Here is a 15954-nt window from a genome sequence, read left to right as displayed (position 1 = left end):
TACAGCTCCAGATTGAACTGTTCATTGCTAGACAGTAAGCTACATGTTAGTGAGATGGGAACAATAGGGGAATTATCGAGTTGTTAAAAACATCACCTAAATAGTTGGACTCTTCCCCGAGAAGTTTGTAGACCTTTGAAAAAGAATAAATGCGCCTTCCATAACTCAGTTCAGCAAGTTCTTCTTTACTGATGTCCAATAAAGATGCAACATAATCAAGGACAAGCATGTAATACGTTAAAGAAAAGAAAATGGAAAATGAACTAAGTCAAGATTAGAGATACGGACTTTTAATTTAAGAAACCAAACAAGGCCAGCACTATCCCCATTCTTGCTAAAGAGCAAGAGAGTTTATACATATAGGTTTTACCAGTATTAAAATCTGATATTGCAGATTATAAAATGCTATAAATGATCGGCAGAGAGCTGTTATGAAGCCTGTTGATATAATGAACCATGGTTTGCCAAGTTGTTAAGCCAACAATAGATGCCCCTTTCACTTTTTATTTTTTAATGATATTAGACGAACATGAATATCAATCAATCAGCTATGAATACAAGATTCGGTGAAGTACATTTTGGATGTCTGCTGGGTGATTGGATATCTGCTAGATAGATGTTTTTACGACTTTTCAGTTATACAAGCCAACAGGACGAAATTATTCTGAACAACTGGCTTTAGGAAGAATATTCCAATCCACCCTCGTTTGTACACACATATTCTTGTTTTGTATGCATATATCTTCTATTTTACGTACACACACAAGAATATCAAGTTCAAGAAGGATAAGGCACTAATAACATGGATAAGCAAAGGTTCAGTATAAGTATCGGTTGCTTTGTTCAGTCAGAATAATAGTCAACAACGATGGATTAATAACTTCGGAAACCACCACAAAACATGATCTTAAGATGATTCCAGGAATACTGCTAGAAGAATAAAATAATTATCTAGAAAAGAATCATCTTATTCTCAATTTCTTCTCTGTTTTTTTCCCGTATTTTATCTAAAAATGAAATTTAGAACTTTAATTCCTAATAAAATATCTAAATCTCAAATTGATCTTCGAGGATACAGGTTTGGCTACAACTACCAACCTCTCCGACTGCTGCCTTTGATACAGCTTCAAAAAATCTCGTAAGTGTTTCAAGCCAGCCAGGAGTTCTTTCAGTAATTACTTGAGATACATTTATCAAATATTTTTGGATGTTGGAGGTGACAATGAGAATCAAAAGTCTCAATCTAGCGGACAATTACTTGAGTTCTTATGTCAGGAAACCAGATCTTAGACACTCAAAACAGATCCAAGACGAAGAGTTTCTTCTTATGTCAGCAAAAAAATATCAACTTACAAGTTCTTCAAAATGTAATTAATCTTTTCAAGAAAATTCGTAAGAATATTTCCTGTTCAGAGAAAACTTACAGCTTCAATTACAGTACAAGCTTTAAGAAACTGGAAACTGCGATAGAGAAAACATAAGTAAAATCCAAAAGCTAGAGCAGTACTTTCAATTTCCATTTGTGGATGATTAACTTCAAATTTAAAAGCCTGTTTCCAATTAAATTTAATACTTCATAATGTAATTTACCACATCGAGAAAGTGCATGAGAACATTTCCTTCTAGAGAAAACCTAATACTATAGTTCCTGCAGAAGATTTAAGAACTTAGAGAATTCTAGCGAGCGAAAGAGACACATACGAAAAATCGCGCTGCGAGCACAGTACCTTCGTTATCCAACTACGAAGGATTTCAACTCATTTCAGTTCATTTCTTCATTATGTAAGTTATATATCAAGAATGTACGTAAGAAGATTTCCTGCTCAGAGAAAACCTACGACTTCATTTACAGCAGAAGATTTGAGAAACTGAAGAACGAGCGAGCAAGAGAGAGCGAGAGACAGACAGAAATCACAAAGCTAACACAATACCTTCGTCTTCAATCACGAGAGCCGAAGAACGAAGCGAAAATCAGAAACAAACCGAAAACGCGATCGATTTCAAAACGAGAAGAATATTTCGTCAAAATAAAGATCCAATTAAAGCGTCGGATTAAATAAACGGTAGAGAAGAAAACTCAAACAAGAACACGAAGAAACAGAATGCAATAAACTTCAAGACAATGTCGAAGGCCGAAGATACCTCGTCGACCGATGGAAGCAGAGCTTGGTTTCAGAAACCACCTTCTGGCAAAGTAGAGCGCGCGCTTCCAACGTTGCCGCGTAGTTCTCCTGAATAACGAAGTCACGAAGCATTTGAAAAGTGAGCTTTTAAGAGAAAATATATATATATAGGATTAAATTTCCATATTTTTCTATTTTGACCCCCAAATTTTCAAAATATTGATTTTTGACCCTTTTGTAAAATTATTTTCACTTTAGTTCTGAAACTTACCATTACACATATTCAAGTGAATATATTAATTAACAAAAAGTATATTAATTGTTTAAAATCATATAATAAAATAAAAAAGTTTCATTTTCTTTAATATAAAAATAAAATAATATATATATATATATATATATATGAGATGATTTTCAAGCATCAACAGCTCAAACCCTTGTGAGAAGTTGCATCTTCAAGTTGGAACCAGCTTTGCCAATTGCAAAATGGAATCAATACAACCAATTCCAACTTGTTTTTAACATTTTAATTTTACTAATTTGGGTTGTCAAAAAAAAAAAATATTATTAAAATGAATATAAGTAACAACCCAGCCCGAGTCCACTGTTAGTAGATATTGTTCATTTTAGCTCATTACGTATTGTGCTCAATTTTCAACGCTCTTATAAGAATGTTTCGTTTATCTCTCCAACCAATGTGGGATCTCACAATCCACCTTCTTTGGGGTATCAACATCTTTGCTAGCACACCGCCCTGTGTCTGGTTCTAATACCATTTGTAACGGGATCTCACAATCCACCCCCTTGAGAGCCATCATCCTCACTAGCACACCGCCTAGTATCTAGTTCTAATACCATTTGTAACAGCTTAAGCTACCACTAGCATAGCAGATATTATATGTTTTTGCCCGTTATATATAGATAACATATCACATTATATAATTAAAATAAGATATTGAATTTTGTATTACCTAATTTGAAAATCCAACCCATCAAAGCTAAATCTTTGAATGTTTGGACCAAAAGCAACAGCATATGCTTATGCTTTGGATGAACATAGCAAATCCACATTGCACATGTATTCACATGATGCTTAGGGCTTTACCCAATTGCCCATCACTTTCTCTTTTTTTTTTTTTTTTTTTAAATGCCATTTTTAAAAAATTTAAAAATAATAATAATAATAATAATGACGTCATCATCCTTTTATTTTTTAATTATTTTTAAAAAATAAATAAAATCTCTTTTTTTATTATTATTATTTGAAAAATGAAATAAAGAAATTTAAAAATAAATCATTAATTTTGAAAGAAACGAGTCTAAGTCAACTTCACACCTTCTCTAATTATGAATTTGAATTCAAAACATCATTAACCCAACTCAAAATCCCTCTCTTCATATTTCAAAAAATAAATTATTTATTTATTTTAAAAATAAAATAAAATAAACTCAACCCCACCGAAGGGGACAAAGATGTCCATGTTCGAGTTCTTGTGTCCTTTTCGGTCATTAAATAAATAAATTATTATTTTCTTTTCTTTTTTTGTCATTTTTTTAAAAGGAAAAACTAATAAATTAAACTTTTAAATCCTATATACTCCAAATAAATAAACATCTTCCATTGGCGCTTACTTCCTCCGTTGTAGTATATATATAAAAACCATGCATTTCCAAATTGGAGTAAAAATAACAAAAAAGAAAAACGAAAAAGCTTTGAAGCTTGCTTGATTGCTTGTCAATGGCGGAGCTAGAGGACCCAACTGTCATGGCGAAGCTGATCGATTTCCTCTCTCGTCTCCTCCAACGAGTGGCCGAATCCAATGATCGAAGCCTCTCTGTTCATCTTCAACCCCACAAAATCTCAGCCTTCCATGGCTTAACTCGCCCCACCATTTCCATCCAAAGCTACTTAGACAGAATCTTGAAGTACGCCAATTGCAGCCCCTGTTGCTTCGTCATTGCCTACGTTTATCTCGATCGCTTCGTTCAAAGACAACCCTCCTTCCCCATCAATTCCTTCAATGTTCATCGCTTGCTCATCACCAGCGTTCTTATTGCTGCTAAATTTATGGATGATACGTGAGTTTCTAATCTGCTTGACAGGGATTTTTTTTAATATTTGGGGCATTTTTGAGTTTGCCTGCCAAATGTTTGATGAAATGCCTCAATGAACTCTGTTTTAAGAATTTGGGGCATTTTTGAGTTTGCCTGCCAAGTGTTTGATGAAATGCCTGAATGAACTCTGTTTAAGAATTTGGGGAATTTGAGTTGAATTTTACTGAAATATGTAGTGGAATTCTTTTCAGGTGCTATAACAATGCATATTATGCAAAGGTGGGAGGGATCAGCACAATTGAAATGAACTTTCTTGAAGTGGATTTTCTGTTTGGTTTGGGATTTCGTTTGAATGTCACTCCCACCACGTTCCATTCTTATTACTCATATCTTCAAAGACAGATGCTTCTGCTGCAGCCTCCTTTAATGAGCGCTGCTTCTTCAAAATCAGAGCTGCTTAGTTCAGCAAGAGCTTTGAAATCCCACTTCTGTTTTGATGAAGATGAAGCTTCCCTTACGAAGCAACAACTTGCAGCTGTTTGAACAAATTCCAACACAAATTTGGATTCAAACTTTGAAGAATTCAGCTCAAATGGAGCAAAACCCAGGTTTCAAAAGCATGAATTGGTTCTGTTGTTTGCCTGATTAGATAGTAATATTCAGCCTCTGACTGGATGAGCCTGTAATGTAGGGGTATCTCTCTCACACACACACACACACACACACCAACACAGCTTTGCAATTTTGGCTATGGCTGATTTGGGTCCTCGCCCTTTCATGATCGTCAGATCTTTGTTCTGTTTCTGATCTGATCTGTTTCTGTTCTGTTTGTGGGTTCTTGGGTTTCAAATTGTGTACAGATTAGATTCTTTTGGCGTTTTTAAAGATTTTGCAGCGTTTTGATGGAAATGGTATGGTTATTGAACACTCGAAGTCTCTGGTTTTGAGTTGATAATTAAAATTAAAAAAAAAAAAAAAAAAAAAAAAAAAAAAAAAAAAAAAAAAAANTGAAATTTATTTTAAAAATATTTATATTTTAAAATTACAATATTACCCTTTTTACTTTTTACTTTTTACAAATATTTCAAAATTACGGTTGTAATCTAAATTTATTATAATTTTTTTTAATGAAAATTGGGATATGAAACATAGTGGTGATGAACGGAAACAAAAATATTATATTTTGAAATCACTATTTAGAATATAAAATTAATTTTTTACTTTTTACTTTTTACAATTTTTTTTCTAATATATATATATATATATTTTTTTTTTATGAAAAGAACATAAATTTGAATTTTTTTTTACCATATTATGAAATTCTATAAAACTAAAAAAGAAAAATATAAAATTGTTTGTAGGTATTAAAATAAATTGTCATGATTGAGAGTTGTCCCTAAAAGGAACAAAGAACATGTGCATTCATGGACATGAACCAACATGGAAGAAAGATACAACATGCCTCCAACTCATTGGTAGTCGTCTTCACATATGTGGTTGTGAAGTGTTCTTCCCTAATATCATTAATTCCATTTCAATTTACCATATTTCATAAATTATTAAATTTAATTTTAGCATTATAATATGCGACGCCCGAATAAAAAGGTGCATGAATAAATTGAGATCACATTTAACCGAGAGATATCGTAATTTTTTCTAAATTTTATGTATTAATTTTATTTCTATTTTTTATTTAATGCTCTAAAATTGATCTCCCCTACACTTCAATTATTATTATTATATTTTTGCTATTTTTCACACTATTTAATTATTGACATTTATCTTGCTAAACCCCTCGATAATTGGGGTCCGGATTGTTTTGAGATCAAACTCAATTCATGGGCCTATGGGCCTTCTTTCGTACGAACTCATTTGGGCCCATTGGATCCGGAGAGATTTATTATTATTATAATTATTATCTGATTTTTCTTTTTAAACTAAAAAAACTAACCTAAATAAATAAACAAATAAAATATTGTAGCGCTGAAAGACGGTCAATTTTCAACATTAATTAGAAAAAGCAGTTAAAATTGTAGAATTAAAAGCCAGTAAAAATAGTCAATTTTCACACTATTTAAAACTGCAGTTAAAACTGTCAATTTTCAGAAAGTTCTTTGGAAGACAACTCCCATACAATTATATCAAATCTTGGTCACTTAAATCAACTCAACCGACAAGGTAACTTTTATAAAAATTTATCCCTTTATAATTACTAAAAAAAAATATTAAAAAAAAAAAGTATCAGATCAAGTCCGTCTCAGTAGATATTGTCTGTTTTAACTCGTTACGTATTACTGTTAGTCTCGTAGTTTTAAAAGTAATGCTTCGTTTCCGTCTCTAACAAACGTGGGATCTCACAATCCATCTTCCTTATGGGTTTATCGTCTTTGTTGGCTCACCCTAATAGATATTATCTACTTTTGTTCGTTAGGTATCGTCGTCAGTTTCATTATTTTAAAACGCATCTAGTAGGAAGAAGTTTTCGTTTCACTCTCCAATTTTACCGAAAGGAAAAAAAAAATAAGACGAATAATATTTAAATATAAATTAAAGACGTTCATATTGGAGAATATAAAATATAATAATAATGTGAAACTCGAGGGGGTGTCTGGTCTGCAGCCAACTTGAATTAAAAACAATAAAACAATCAATTGCTTTATCATAATATATTACGAAAACAAATTAATTAATTAATTAATTAATCTACAACTTTGTTTAAAATGAAAAGCACCGGAATTAAAATTAAATAATAAAGAAAAATGGCGGGGTCGACCGCAATTCAATTTACGGGTAAAGCAGAGTTAATAAGTTTCTCAAGTCCAGAGCAGGTCCAATTTGATTGGCGGATGAAAGGGAATTTTGGATTAAATAAATACGGCGGAAACGACAAGGAAATGCAAATGAAACGCGATGGTTGATTTGCGCAAGTCGTCACCCTCCACTTGTCCCTAATTGCTTTTTAATTCATTAATTAATTGATAATATTATTATTTAATAAGTTTAATTAATTTATAATTATTGGGTGTCCAACAGTCCAAATCCAAAACTTTGTGTAATGGGTATCTTTTAAGTTTTTTCAAATTTTAATTTAATGGGTATACAGTAAGATCTCATGTCGGTCAGAGTAACAAAATATTTTTTACAAGAGTGTGAAAACATCAATCTAATTGGCATGTTTTATAGCCGTGAGGTTAACAGTAATACGTAACGGGTTAAAATGGACAATTTCTACTAGCGGTGAGCTTTGACTATTTACAAATATGTTAAGAATGAGAAATATAAGCAAAGGCTTGAATATGCCACCTTTGAACTTTGACTATTTATTATATCTTAAAAAAATAAAAATAAGAAGAAGAAAATACGAACATCTTGAATATGCCACCTTTAAGCTTAGTGAGAAATTCGAAGATGCTTATAATGTATTATTGGATGATCGACGGCTGTAAAGGCTTCACGGATTGAGTTAGTTTATGAACTGCGGTTGTAAAGGCTTCCCTAATTGAGTTAGGGTTTGGCTTTGGCTCGGATACCAAATCTAACTCAAAATAAACCAAATCATAAAGGAAATAATATTAATAATATATTTTTCAAATATTAATCTCAATAAAATAATATAAGAGCTAGACATTACACAGTGTGTTAGCTAGGACTCTGGGCTCAAAGGGAAGGGGATTGTGAGATCCCACATTAGTTAGAGAGGGGAAAGAAGCAGTGAGCTTAGACGGTTGCAAATAGTATCAGAGTCAGACATCGAGTGTTGTGTCAGCGAGGACGCTGGGCTCCAAGGGGAGTGGATTGTGAGATCCTCACATCGGTTGGAGAGAGAAACAAAGAAACGAAGACGTGATGACGAATTAAAACGGACAATACATGTGATGAGTTTGGGCTATTACATGTATTAATTTATAACATAATATTATATTATTATAAAAAATTATAATAACTGATTATATAATTAAAAAATGACGTAAAAAATAAAAGGTAATGTACAGTGAAACACGGTTGCTTTGCTTCCGTGGGTGGGGCACAGGGATTGGTTCCCAAGAAGAAGAAAATATAAGGTAATTTAAAATAAATTTAAGGAAGCAAATATAAATATTTAAACAAACCATAATTAGATCCGTCCTTGGAGTGACAAAGTTGGGAAATTCTTGTTTTGTCAAAAAGTAAGTACAATAGCTTTGCACGTTGCCCACATTTTAGATCTGTCAATAGATAAAGTTGTAAATAATTAAATTTGGGGTCCCATTATGAAAATAATTTTTTTAATTATTTTATTTTCCATTGATTTCATGTTTTTATGAGAAATTATTTTATTTATTATATTTGTGTTACTTTAAGCAAATTATTATGAATGAAGCGATAATTTCGTTGTCTTTACATAATAATTGAGTTTATTTATTTATTTATTTATGAATCCAATGATCAATTCCTCAAATGGGTTTTGTTGGGCTCACCTAATTGAGTGGGACGATTGAAGTAAAAGCGAAATGTGACGATGAGCTACACGACAATGATAACTATTCGAAAAATACCTGAAAAGGGACGGAAAAGAGTGAAAGGAGGTAACAGTTATAAGAATTGACGCATCAAGAGGTAACGATGATAATGATGCATCGAGCAATTATCAATTAATGAAGAGGAGACACAGTAAAACAGGCGAAGAAAGACTAACAACGAAACCCTACAATTTAATATTTACGAGAACTAATCACTAGTATGAGTTAAGATGAGTTGGAAGTCCAAATTTTTTTCAATTAAAATATTCTATTAGACTAAAAATGAAGATAATTTAAAATATACATATGGAAAGATAAGAATAAGACCAAGTCTATGTCTTCGAAAATTAAAATTGTAAAAAAAAATATCTCATTTTTTAATATAAGTAAAATTTCGAAGTAATTTTTTTAATTAATGATTCGAGTGATGTTAGATTATAACACAAGTAGATTTATTTATTGAATAGGTAACTAAGTAATTTTTAAATTAAAAATATTGGTTAATACGAATATTATATTATAAAATAATATTTTAAACATAAAATTATGGATCTCTGGCTCAATTTCATTTCAAAGTAGATCAAGAAATTGACCGATAAAACCAAGGTTAGAACTTGGAGGGTATATTTGTAAATTGACACCCTATCTATGAGATAGCAATAAAACGACGACGCAGCACGTGACAATGGTGCCTATCTCATTAACCAAAACTGCCCTTTTGGGTTGCTGAGGGGTCGAAACATGACCAAAGTAAAAAGCTTCATCCACACCATTGGGTCCCACCAAAACCTTATTTATTATTTATTTATTTATTATTATTATTTTTGTCTCCAAAACTCTTCCTTCATTCCTCTTTTTCAAATGCTTTCGACAACCCGACCCTAAGTACTAAGGTAAAGAAAATACAACATTTTTAAAGTAAAAATATCGAGAAAAAAAAAAAAAACATGCAACCCCTCGTCTCGTTCTCGTGAATCTTCCTCACCATGCATCACTTGTATAAAAGTATGCATCTTCCCGTTCAGATCAGGTTTTGCTGTTTATATTTCAAGATCTCATGAGCAAGTTTGTGAATCTTGATAAAAATATACATGAAAATAACGGTCTTAAATAAATAAAGTTTTTAAATGTGAAACTTTACAATTTTCTACCGATAAATATAACATAAAATCAACGAGTCAAAATGATATTATTAAATTAAGATTAAAAATGATACCATATATTAATTTAAATAAATCAACCCTTCATTGGCATTATGGGTTATATATTATTAATTTATTAAAAGGAATATTTAGAAAAGCACTTAGGTGTGTATGTATGCTCACCTTTATTCGAATTAGGAATAGTAAAATTAATTCACATAATATTTATTTTTAATATTATCATTTTGATTAGACTAACAATTAAATATTAATATAACAAATTAATTCATCCCCTAATTAAAATTTAATCATATCATATAAAATCTACCTATGTCTAAACCTTAAAAAGGCACTTTATTTTATTTTATTATATTTTAAAAATTAATTAGTTCACAATCTCAACAAATATTTAATTAATTCACTAATTTTTCTTAAAATATTGTAAAGTCGCATTAAAAAAATTATCATAAGTTAAATTATAATTTACTCCTACTACCGTACATAGCTTAATCCACTTTGAACTTGTCACCTTTTTCAAGCACCTAATAATTATATATGCTTCCTCTTAATTAATTACTTAATGAAGGAAACGTAGTACTTTACTTAGCTAATTATAAAGCATATATTAACCATAATAATATTAATTTAACTTAACATTTTTAATTAATATGTTATTTTATTTAATTCTAGATTTATATATTCCCATCATTCATAATCATGTCTTACAACATTACATTCTTTATTATTTTCGTGAATCTATTTTAGATTTCAATTCAATGAGAAACCAACCCAAACTTATATAAAGTTCATTAAAAAATTATTAATCCACGATTTTAAAATGCATTATATTTCGTTCAACCACTTGTGACAGCTCAAATTCACTGCTAACAGATACTGTTTGATTTGACCCATTATGTATCACTGTTGGTCATTATTTTAAAACGCGTAGGTTAGGGAGAGATTTTTACACTCTTATAAAAATATTTTAATCATAATTATAAAAATAATAAAATTATTTTAATCATAACTATAAAATAATAAAATTATTTAAATAATCTCAAACCCTTCTAATATGTGATTATTGTAATTTTCAAGTGACCGTACAGACAGCACTATCCAATACTCCACTATTAATTGCTCCCATAATATATATAATAAGGTTAAAATGTATTTAATTTATAATAAAAAATTAGATAATTATTTTAAATATGCATAAAATATAATGGAGACCAAAAATAAAATAATTTCCATTGAATTAAATGAGTAGGAAAACATTTAAATGTTTTAAAATATAAAATAACGAATTAAAAAAATAAAAAATAAAATAAAGTCTCTCTCTTTTTATATTTAAATAAAAATTTATTGTTCGTGGGAATCGCTGCATTTGCTTCTTCTTCTTCATCGTCTTCTTCATCATTCTCTCTCTCCTTCTTCAGCTTCGCTTCTTCTTTCCCTTTCTTAATTTTAATTTCACCGTTTAGAAATTATAAGATTTTTCTATTATTATTATAATTATTAATTTATTTTCCTTCTTTTTAATCTGTTCATGGCGGGCTTAGATTTGGGCTCTGCTTCTAACTTTGTCCATCAACTTCAGCACCGTTCCGTGGATCTCCACTTGCAGCGGCCGCCGGACGGAGACGACGGTCCCGACCAGTTCCACGGCCTTGATGATGAGCACCAACCGAACTCTGGTGGCGAAATCGTGGCCCGGCGGTCGAGAGGTCGACCGCCGGGGTCTAAAAATAAACCGAAACCACCGGTTATTATTACCAGAGAAAGCGCTAACACCCTTCGTGCACACATCTTGGAAGTCAACACCGGTTGCGATGTGTTTGACTCGGTGGCTACTTATGCCCGGAAACGCCAACGGGGGATCTGCATCTTGAGCGGCACCGGCGTCGTCACCAACGTTACTTTACGGCAACCCGCGTCCGGCGGCGCCGTTCTCACGCTTCCCGGAAGGTTCTGATAAATTACAACCGAATTTAATTTAATTTTTTTTAATTGATTATGGTTAGGGTTTTATTTGAAAGTTGGTTATTGGGGTTTTTATTTTTAATTTTTAATTTTTAATTTTTGATTTTTGATTTTTGATTTTCAGGTTTGAGATATTGTCTTTGTCGGGATCGTTTTTGCCGCCGCCGGCTCCGCCAGGAGCGACGAGTTTGAGTATCTTCCTTGGCGGTGGACAAGGGCAGATTGTGGGAGGGAATGTTGCTGGCTCTTTGATTGCTTCTGGACCGGTGACTGTTATTGTGTCGTCGTTTACGAATGTTGCGTACGAGAGGCTGCCGTTGGATGAGGAGGAACCGTCCAACGGTGGTGGTGGTGGTGGAGGGAGCCTTAGCAACCCGTTTCCCGACCCGTCGGCGGGGTTGCCGTTCCTTAATCTGCCATTGAACATGCCGGGGAATCAAAATCAGCTGCCGGTGGAGGGATGGAACTCCGGTGGAGGAGCATCTTATTGAGCTTCAAGATTGCCAAAAGAGAAAAAAAAAAGGTTAGGGGAATTGATAATAATTGTTTAGATTAATGCTAATTTTATTGTCTTGAAACTTTGGTACAAAAAACCCTTTTTTTTTTTTTTTTTTTTTTTTTTTTTTTTTTTTTTTTTTTTTTTTTCTNCCGTTAATTTTCTGATTCCTAAGAGTGTGTTTGATTCGATCTAGCTATAATTTTGACCAATAATCACTTTAATTACAATAATAATAATTATTATTATTTCAATATAGTTCAAATCCAATTGGTTTTTGAAAATAAAAGTTTTTTTTTTTTTTAATTTAATAAAAAAAAATGAATTTCATTATTAGAATTTTCAATATTCTTTTATTCTACCATTAAAATTGATTTGATTTTGAACGTTATAGTCCTCATTAGTTTTTTTTTATTTAATTTAACGGGAATATCGAATGATCTGTTGGAAGATGAAAGTCTCACATCCGCTAATTTAGGGAATGATCATGAGTTTATAATCAAGGAATACTCTTAGGCTTTTTGAGAAAATTCAAAGCAAAGCCACGAGAGCTTATGCTCAAAGTGGACAATATCTTATCATTGTGGAGAGTCGTGTTCGTCTAACTTGGTATCAGAGTCATGCCCTAAACTTAGTCATGATCAACATTTATAATGATAATTTATGCGATCAGATAACGTTATGAAATAACGTAACTTTTTATATATTTAGAATATAATCTCTAATTTTATGAATAGTTACATTACTTGACATGCATTTGGATTTTCGTCGCTAAACAATTGAGGAGCGTAAACGTAGTGAATGAAATAAGGAGCGTTATTTTTATTATTATCGTTATCTTTGGTTTGAATCTCTGCAACTATCTTGGTCGTTGTCGTCGTCGTCGTCTCCAACGAAGATTTTTCTTTAGGCTTCTCTTTTTGCTCACTACTTTCTTTCTTCTTCTCCGGTGGCTTCGATGAATCGACCGCCGTAGTAATGTCGGCGTGTTTCTGCAGCTTCTTCTTCAGATAAGACTTGAACTTCTCTGGTTCTATGGTTCCTTCCATTGTTAGGGTTTGAGCTTTCATGTCTGTTTTCACACTATATATTCCTGCAAATATTCAAATTATTTGTCCTTCAAATGGGGAAGTTTTTGTGTTTTTCATAACTTTTTGGGCTGGTTTTATAATTTTAAAAAATAGTATTTTTGTTCGTTAAAATATCATTATAGTCCTCTTATTTTAAATTTATTGTATTTTAGTCGATATACTTTCAGAAATTCAATTTTAGTCCCGACTCTTTCATGAATTTAAAAATTAGTCATACTAATAATTTTTAATAATAATATTTCATATTAATAAATTTATTAAATTAGGTTTAATTAGACAAAAAAAAAATTATTAAATTTGTCTAAACTTATGGATAATTTCATTTTAGTCCTTAAAATTTAAATTATTTTAAATTTGATTATAAAAAAAATTATAAAAGTGAGTAGAATTTATTTTCTAATTTTATAAACGGATCAAAAGACGAAATTTGAGGACTAAATCGCAATATTTAAAAGTTTAGGGTTCAAATTAAAATAGAGATTTTTTTTTTTTTTTTTTTTTTTTTTTTTTTTTTTTTNTAAAAATAAAGTAAAAAACCTTTATGCTTTAGCAAATTGTTCTTGAGGTCTTTCTCGCATTTGGCGCAGTGCAAGTGAACCTTAGCTGTTATTGTGCGATGGATCTGCCAAGTGGAAAATAATATACTAAATATATTTATGATGTAATAAATATGTAAATAAATATTTAATTAATTATATAAAAAAGTATAAATAATGAAATTATACTCACAAGGCTTGGCTTGGGTTTGTTGTCATTGGGTTTAGGAGTTTCTTTCTCCTTGGGCTTGACTTTGGGAGAAATTAAGTCAACCCTTTTCTTGCTCAACTTCTCTATTTGCTTGTGAATTTTGAGCACATCCAAATTCGAACCTTTCACCCTAATTTCATTTTTCTCCATTTCAACTTCAACATTATGAACCCCTAATATGAAATCAAAAAAATGTTAATAATTGAACTTTAAAAAACGTCGAATAGATTCTTGAACTTTCAATTCTGTGGTCAATAGATATTTGATGTATCAAATATATTTTAAGAACTTGATAGTTTAAAATTATATATTTTTAAAGTTTAGAGACCTATAAGATATTAAATTCCTAAGCTTTAGTTGAAGCACTTAAAAAAAAAAAAAATTCGAGGGACTAAACTTGTAATTTTTAACCTGAATGAGTTGGAGTTGTTCCATATCGGAGCAGATCGATCAAAGTGGAGATGAACAAAAAAAAGTCTTTTTATTTTATTTTTTTTTTGTAAGAATTTGCTAGATGAACACCGACTCTCTACCATGATATGATATTGTCCAGTTTGAGCATAAGCTCTCATAGTTTTACTTTGGGCTTCCTCAAAAAACCTCGTACCAATAGAGTGAGTATTTTTTGATTATAAACTCATGATCATTTCCTAAATTAGCTGACGTGGGACTTTCATTATCGAACATAATTGTGTTTGGTTGGCAAGAAAATGAAGGAAAAACCGAAAGAAAATAGTGAACTTTACCTTGTGTTTTAAGAAGAGGCCTTTTGATCTCTCTCCAACATTGTTGGCAATGAAGGTTTACTTTGTAAATGGCAGTAATGGCTTCAGCTTTCTCTCCCATTTTTGTACAACAAACTTATGAACAACAAGGATTTATAACAGATGAATTAAGTTTGAATCATTCTGGTTTTTCTTTTCCACACGACATCGTTTTGGTGAGATTTGCTGATGGTTGGTCATCTGCTTGCTTGAAATCTCTTTCATTTTCATCCCAAATTAGTCTTTGTTGTGCCAAATTCGATTAACTCTTTTCCATTCTTGTAGAAAAATTGGAGCACACGTAATATTTTTGTGTGTTAAGAATCGGGGACTGTGAGATCCCGCATCTGGCTGGAGAGGGAAACGAAACATTTTTTATAAGGATATGAAAACCTTTCTCTAGCGGGCTTGGACAAAACATTTTTTATAAGGATATGAAAACCTTTCTCTAGCGGGCTTGGACAGTTACAAATGGTATCAGAGCCAGACACCTGTTGGGTCCTTAAGGAGGGTGGATTTTGAGATCCTACCTCGGTTGGAGGGTGGATTTTGAGATCCTACCTCGGTTGGAGAGGGGAATGAAGCATGGACAGTTACAAATGGTATTAGAGCCAGACACCCGTTGGGTCCTTAAGGAGGGTGAATTTTGAGATCCTACCTCGGTTGGAGAGGGGAATGAAGCATGGACAATTACAAATGGTATTAGAGCCAGACACCCGTTGGGTCCTTAAGGAGGGTGAATTTTGAGATCCTACCTCGGTTGGAGAGGGGAATGAAGCATTCCTTACAGGGTTGTGGAAACCTCTCCCTAAAAGATGGGTTAAGATGCGTTTTAAAACCTCTCCCTAAAAGATGGGTTAAGATGCGTTTTAAAATCGTTGACGGCGATATGTAAGGGGCCACGGCCGAAGTGGACAATATTTGCTAGCGGAAGCACAACGGGGGTGAATTGTGAGGTCCCACATTGGTTGGAGAGGAGAACCATTCCTTGTAAGGAAGGCGATATGTAAGGGGCCAAAGCGGACAATATTTGCTAGCGGAAGCACAAAGGGGGTGA

At 32.0% G+C, this 15954-nt stretch overlaps 3 protein-coding genes across 3 annotated transcripts; 2 read left to right on the top strand and 1 right to left on the bottom strand.

Moving 5' to 3' along the window:
* Positions 1–3760: 3760 nt before the first annotated feature.
* LOC111790069 (cyclin-U4-1-like) lies at positions 3761–5087 on the top strand. The gene is made up of 2 exons (XM_023670864.1): positions 3761–4202; positions 4430–5087. The coding sequence occupies exons 1-2, from the start codon at positions 3862–3864 to the stop codon at positions 4719–4721; spliced, it is 633 nt and encodes a 210-aa protein (XP_023526632.1). The 5' UTR covers positions 3761–3861; the 3' UTR covers positions 4722–5087.
* A 6278-nt stretch (positions 5088–11365) lies between these two features.
* LOC111791583 (AT-hook motif nuclear-localized protein 23-like) lies at positions 11366–12290 on the top strand. Its single transcript, XM_023672974.1, has 2 exons — positions 11366–11784; positions 11924–12290. Exons 1-2 carry the CDS (start codon positions 11366–11368, stop codon positions 12288–12290), a joined length of 786 nt encoding a protein of 261 aa, XP_023528742.1.
* Positions 12291–13032: 742 nt separating this feature from the next.
* Positions 13033–14981, bottom strand: LOC111791753 (heavy metal-associated isoprenylated plant protein 4). Its single transcript, XM_023673224.1, has 4 exons — positions 14880–14981; positions 14116–14306; positions 13924–14008; positions 13033–13388 (listed from the first exon to the last, which is right to left on the bottom strand). Exons 1-4 carry the CDS (start codon positions 14977–14979, stop codon positions 13033–13035), a joined length of 732 nt encoding a protein of 243 aa, XP_023528992.1. The 5' UTR covers positions 14980–14981.
* Positions 14982–15954: the final 973 nt, after the last annotated feature.

Source organism: Cucurbita pepo, chromosome LG03 (assembly GCF_002806865.2).
Source record: "Cucurbita pepo subsp. pepo cultivar mu-cu-16 chromosome LG03, ASM280686v2, whole genome shotgun sequence".
Lineage (NCBI taxonomy): Eukaryota > Viridiplantae > Streptophyta > Magnoliopsida > Cucurbitales > Cucurbitaceae > Cucurbita > Cucurbita pepo.
Note: the sequence above shows the minus strand (reverse complement) of the source record. Positions and strands in the feature narration are given on the sequence as shown.

Bases quoted from the DNA above. Each gene is read 5' to 3' on its own strand.
- LOC111791583 (XM_023672974.1), top strand. From the start codon at position 11,366: ATGGCGGGCTTAGATTTGGGCTCTGCTTCTAACTTTGTCCATCAACTT. The intron at 11,785-11,923 runs GTTCTGATAAAT...TTTGATTTTCAG, and splicing joins GTTCTCACGCTTCCCGGAAG to GTTTGAGATATTGTCTTTGT.
- LOC111790069 (XM_023670864.1), top strand. From the start codon at position 3,862: ATGGCGGAGCTAGAGGACCCAACTGTCATGGCGAAGCTGATCGATTTC. The intron at 4,203-4,429 runs GTGAGTTTCTAA...AATTCTTTTCAG, and splicing joins GCTAAATTTATGGATGATAC to GTGCTATAACAATGCATATT.
- LOC111791753 (XM_023673224.1), bottom strand. From the start codon at position 14,979: ATGGGAGAGAAAGCTGAAGCCATTACTGCCATTTACAAAGTAAACCTT. The intron at 14,009-14,115 runs GTGAGTATAATT...TCCACTTGGCAG, and splicing joins ACAAACCCAAGCCAAGCCTT to ATCCATCGCACAATAACAGC. The intron at 13,389-13,923 runs GTTTTTTACTTT...GAATATTTGCAG, and splicing joins CAATTTGCTAAAGCATAAAG to GAATATATAGTGTGAAAACA.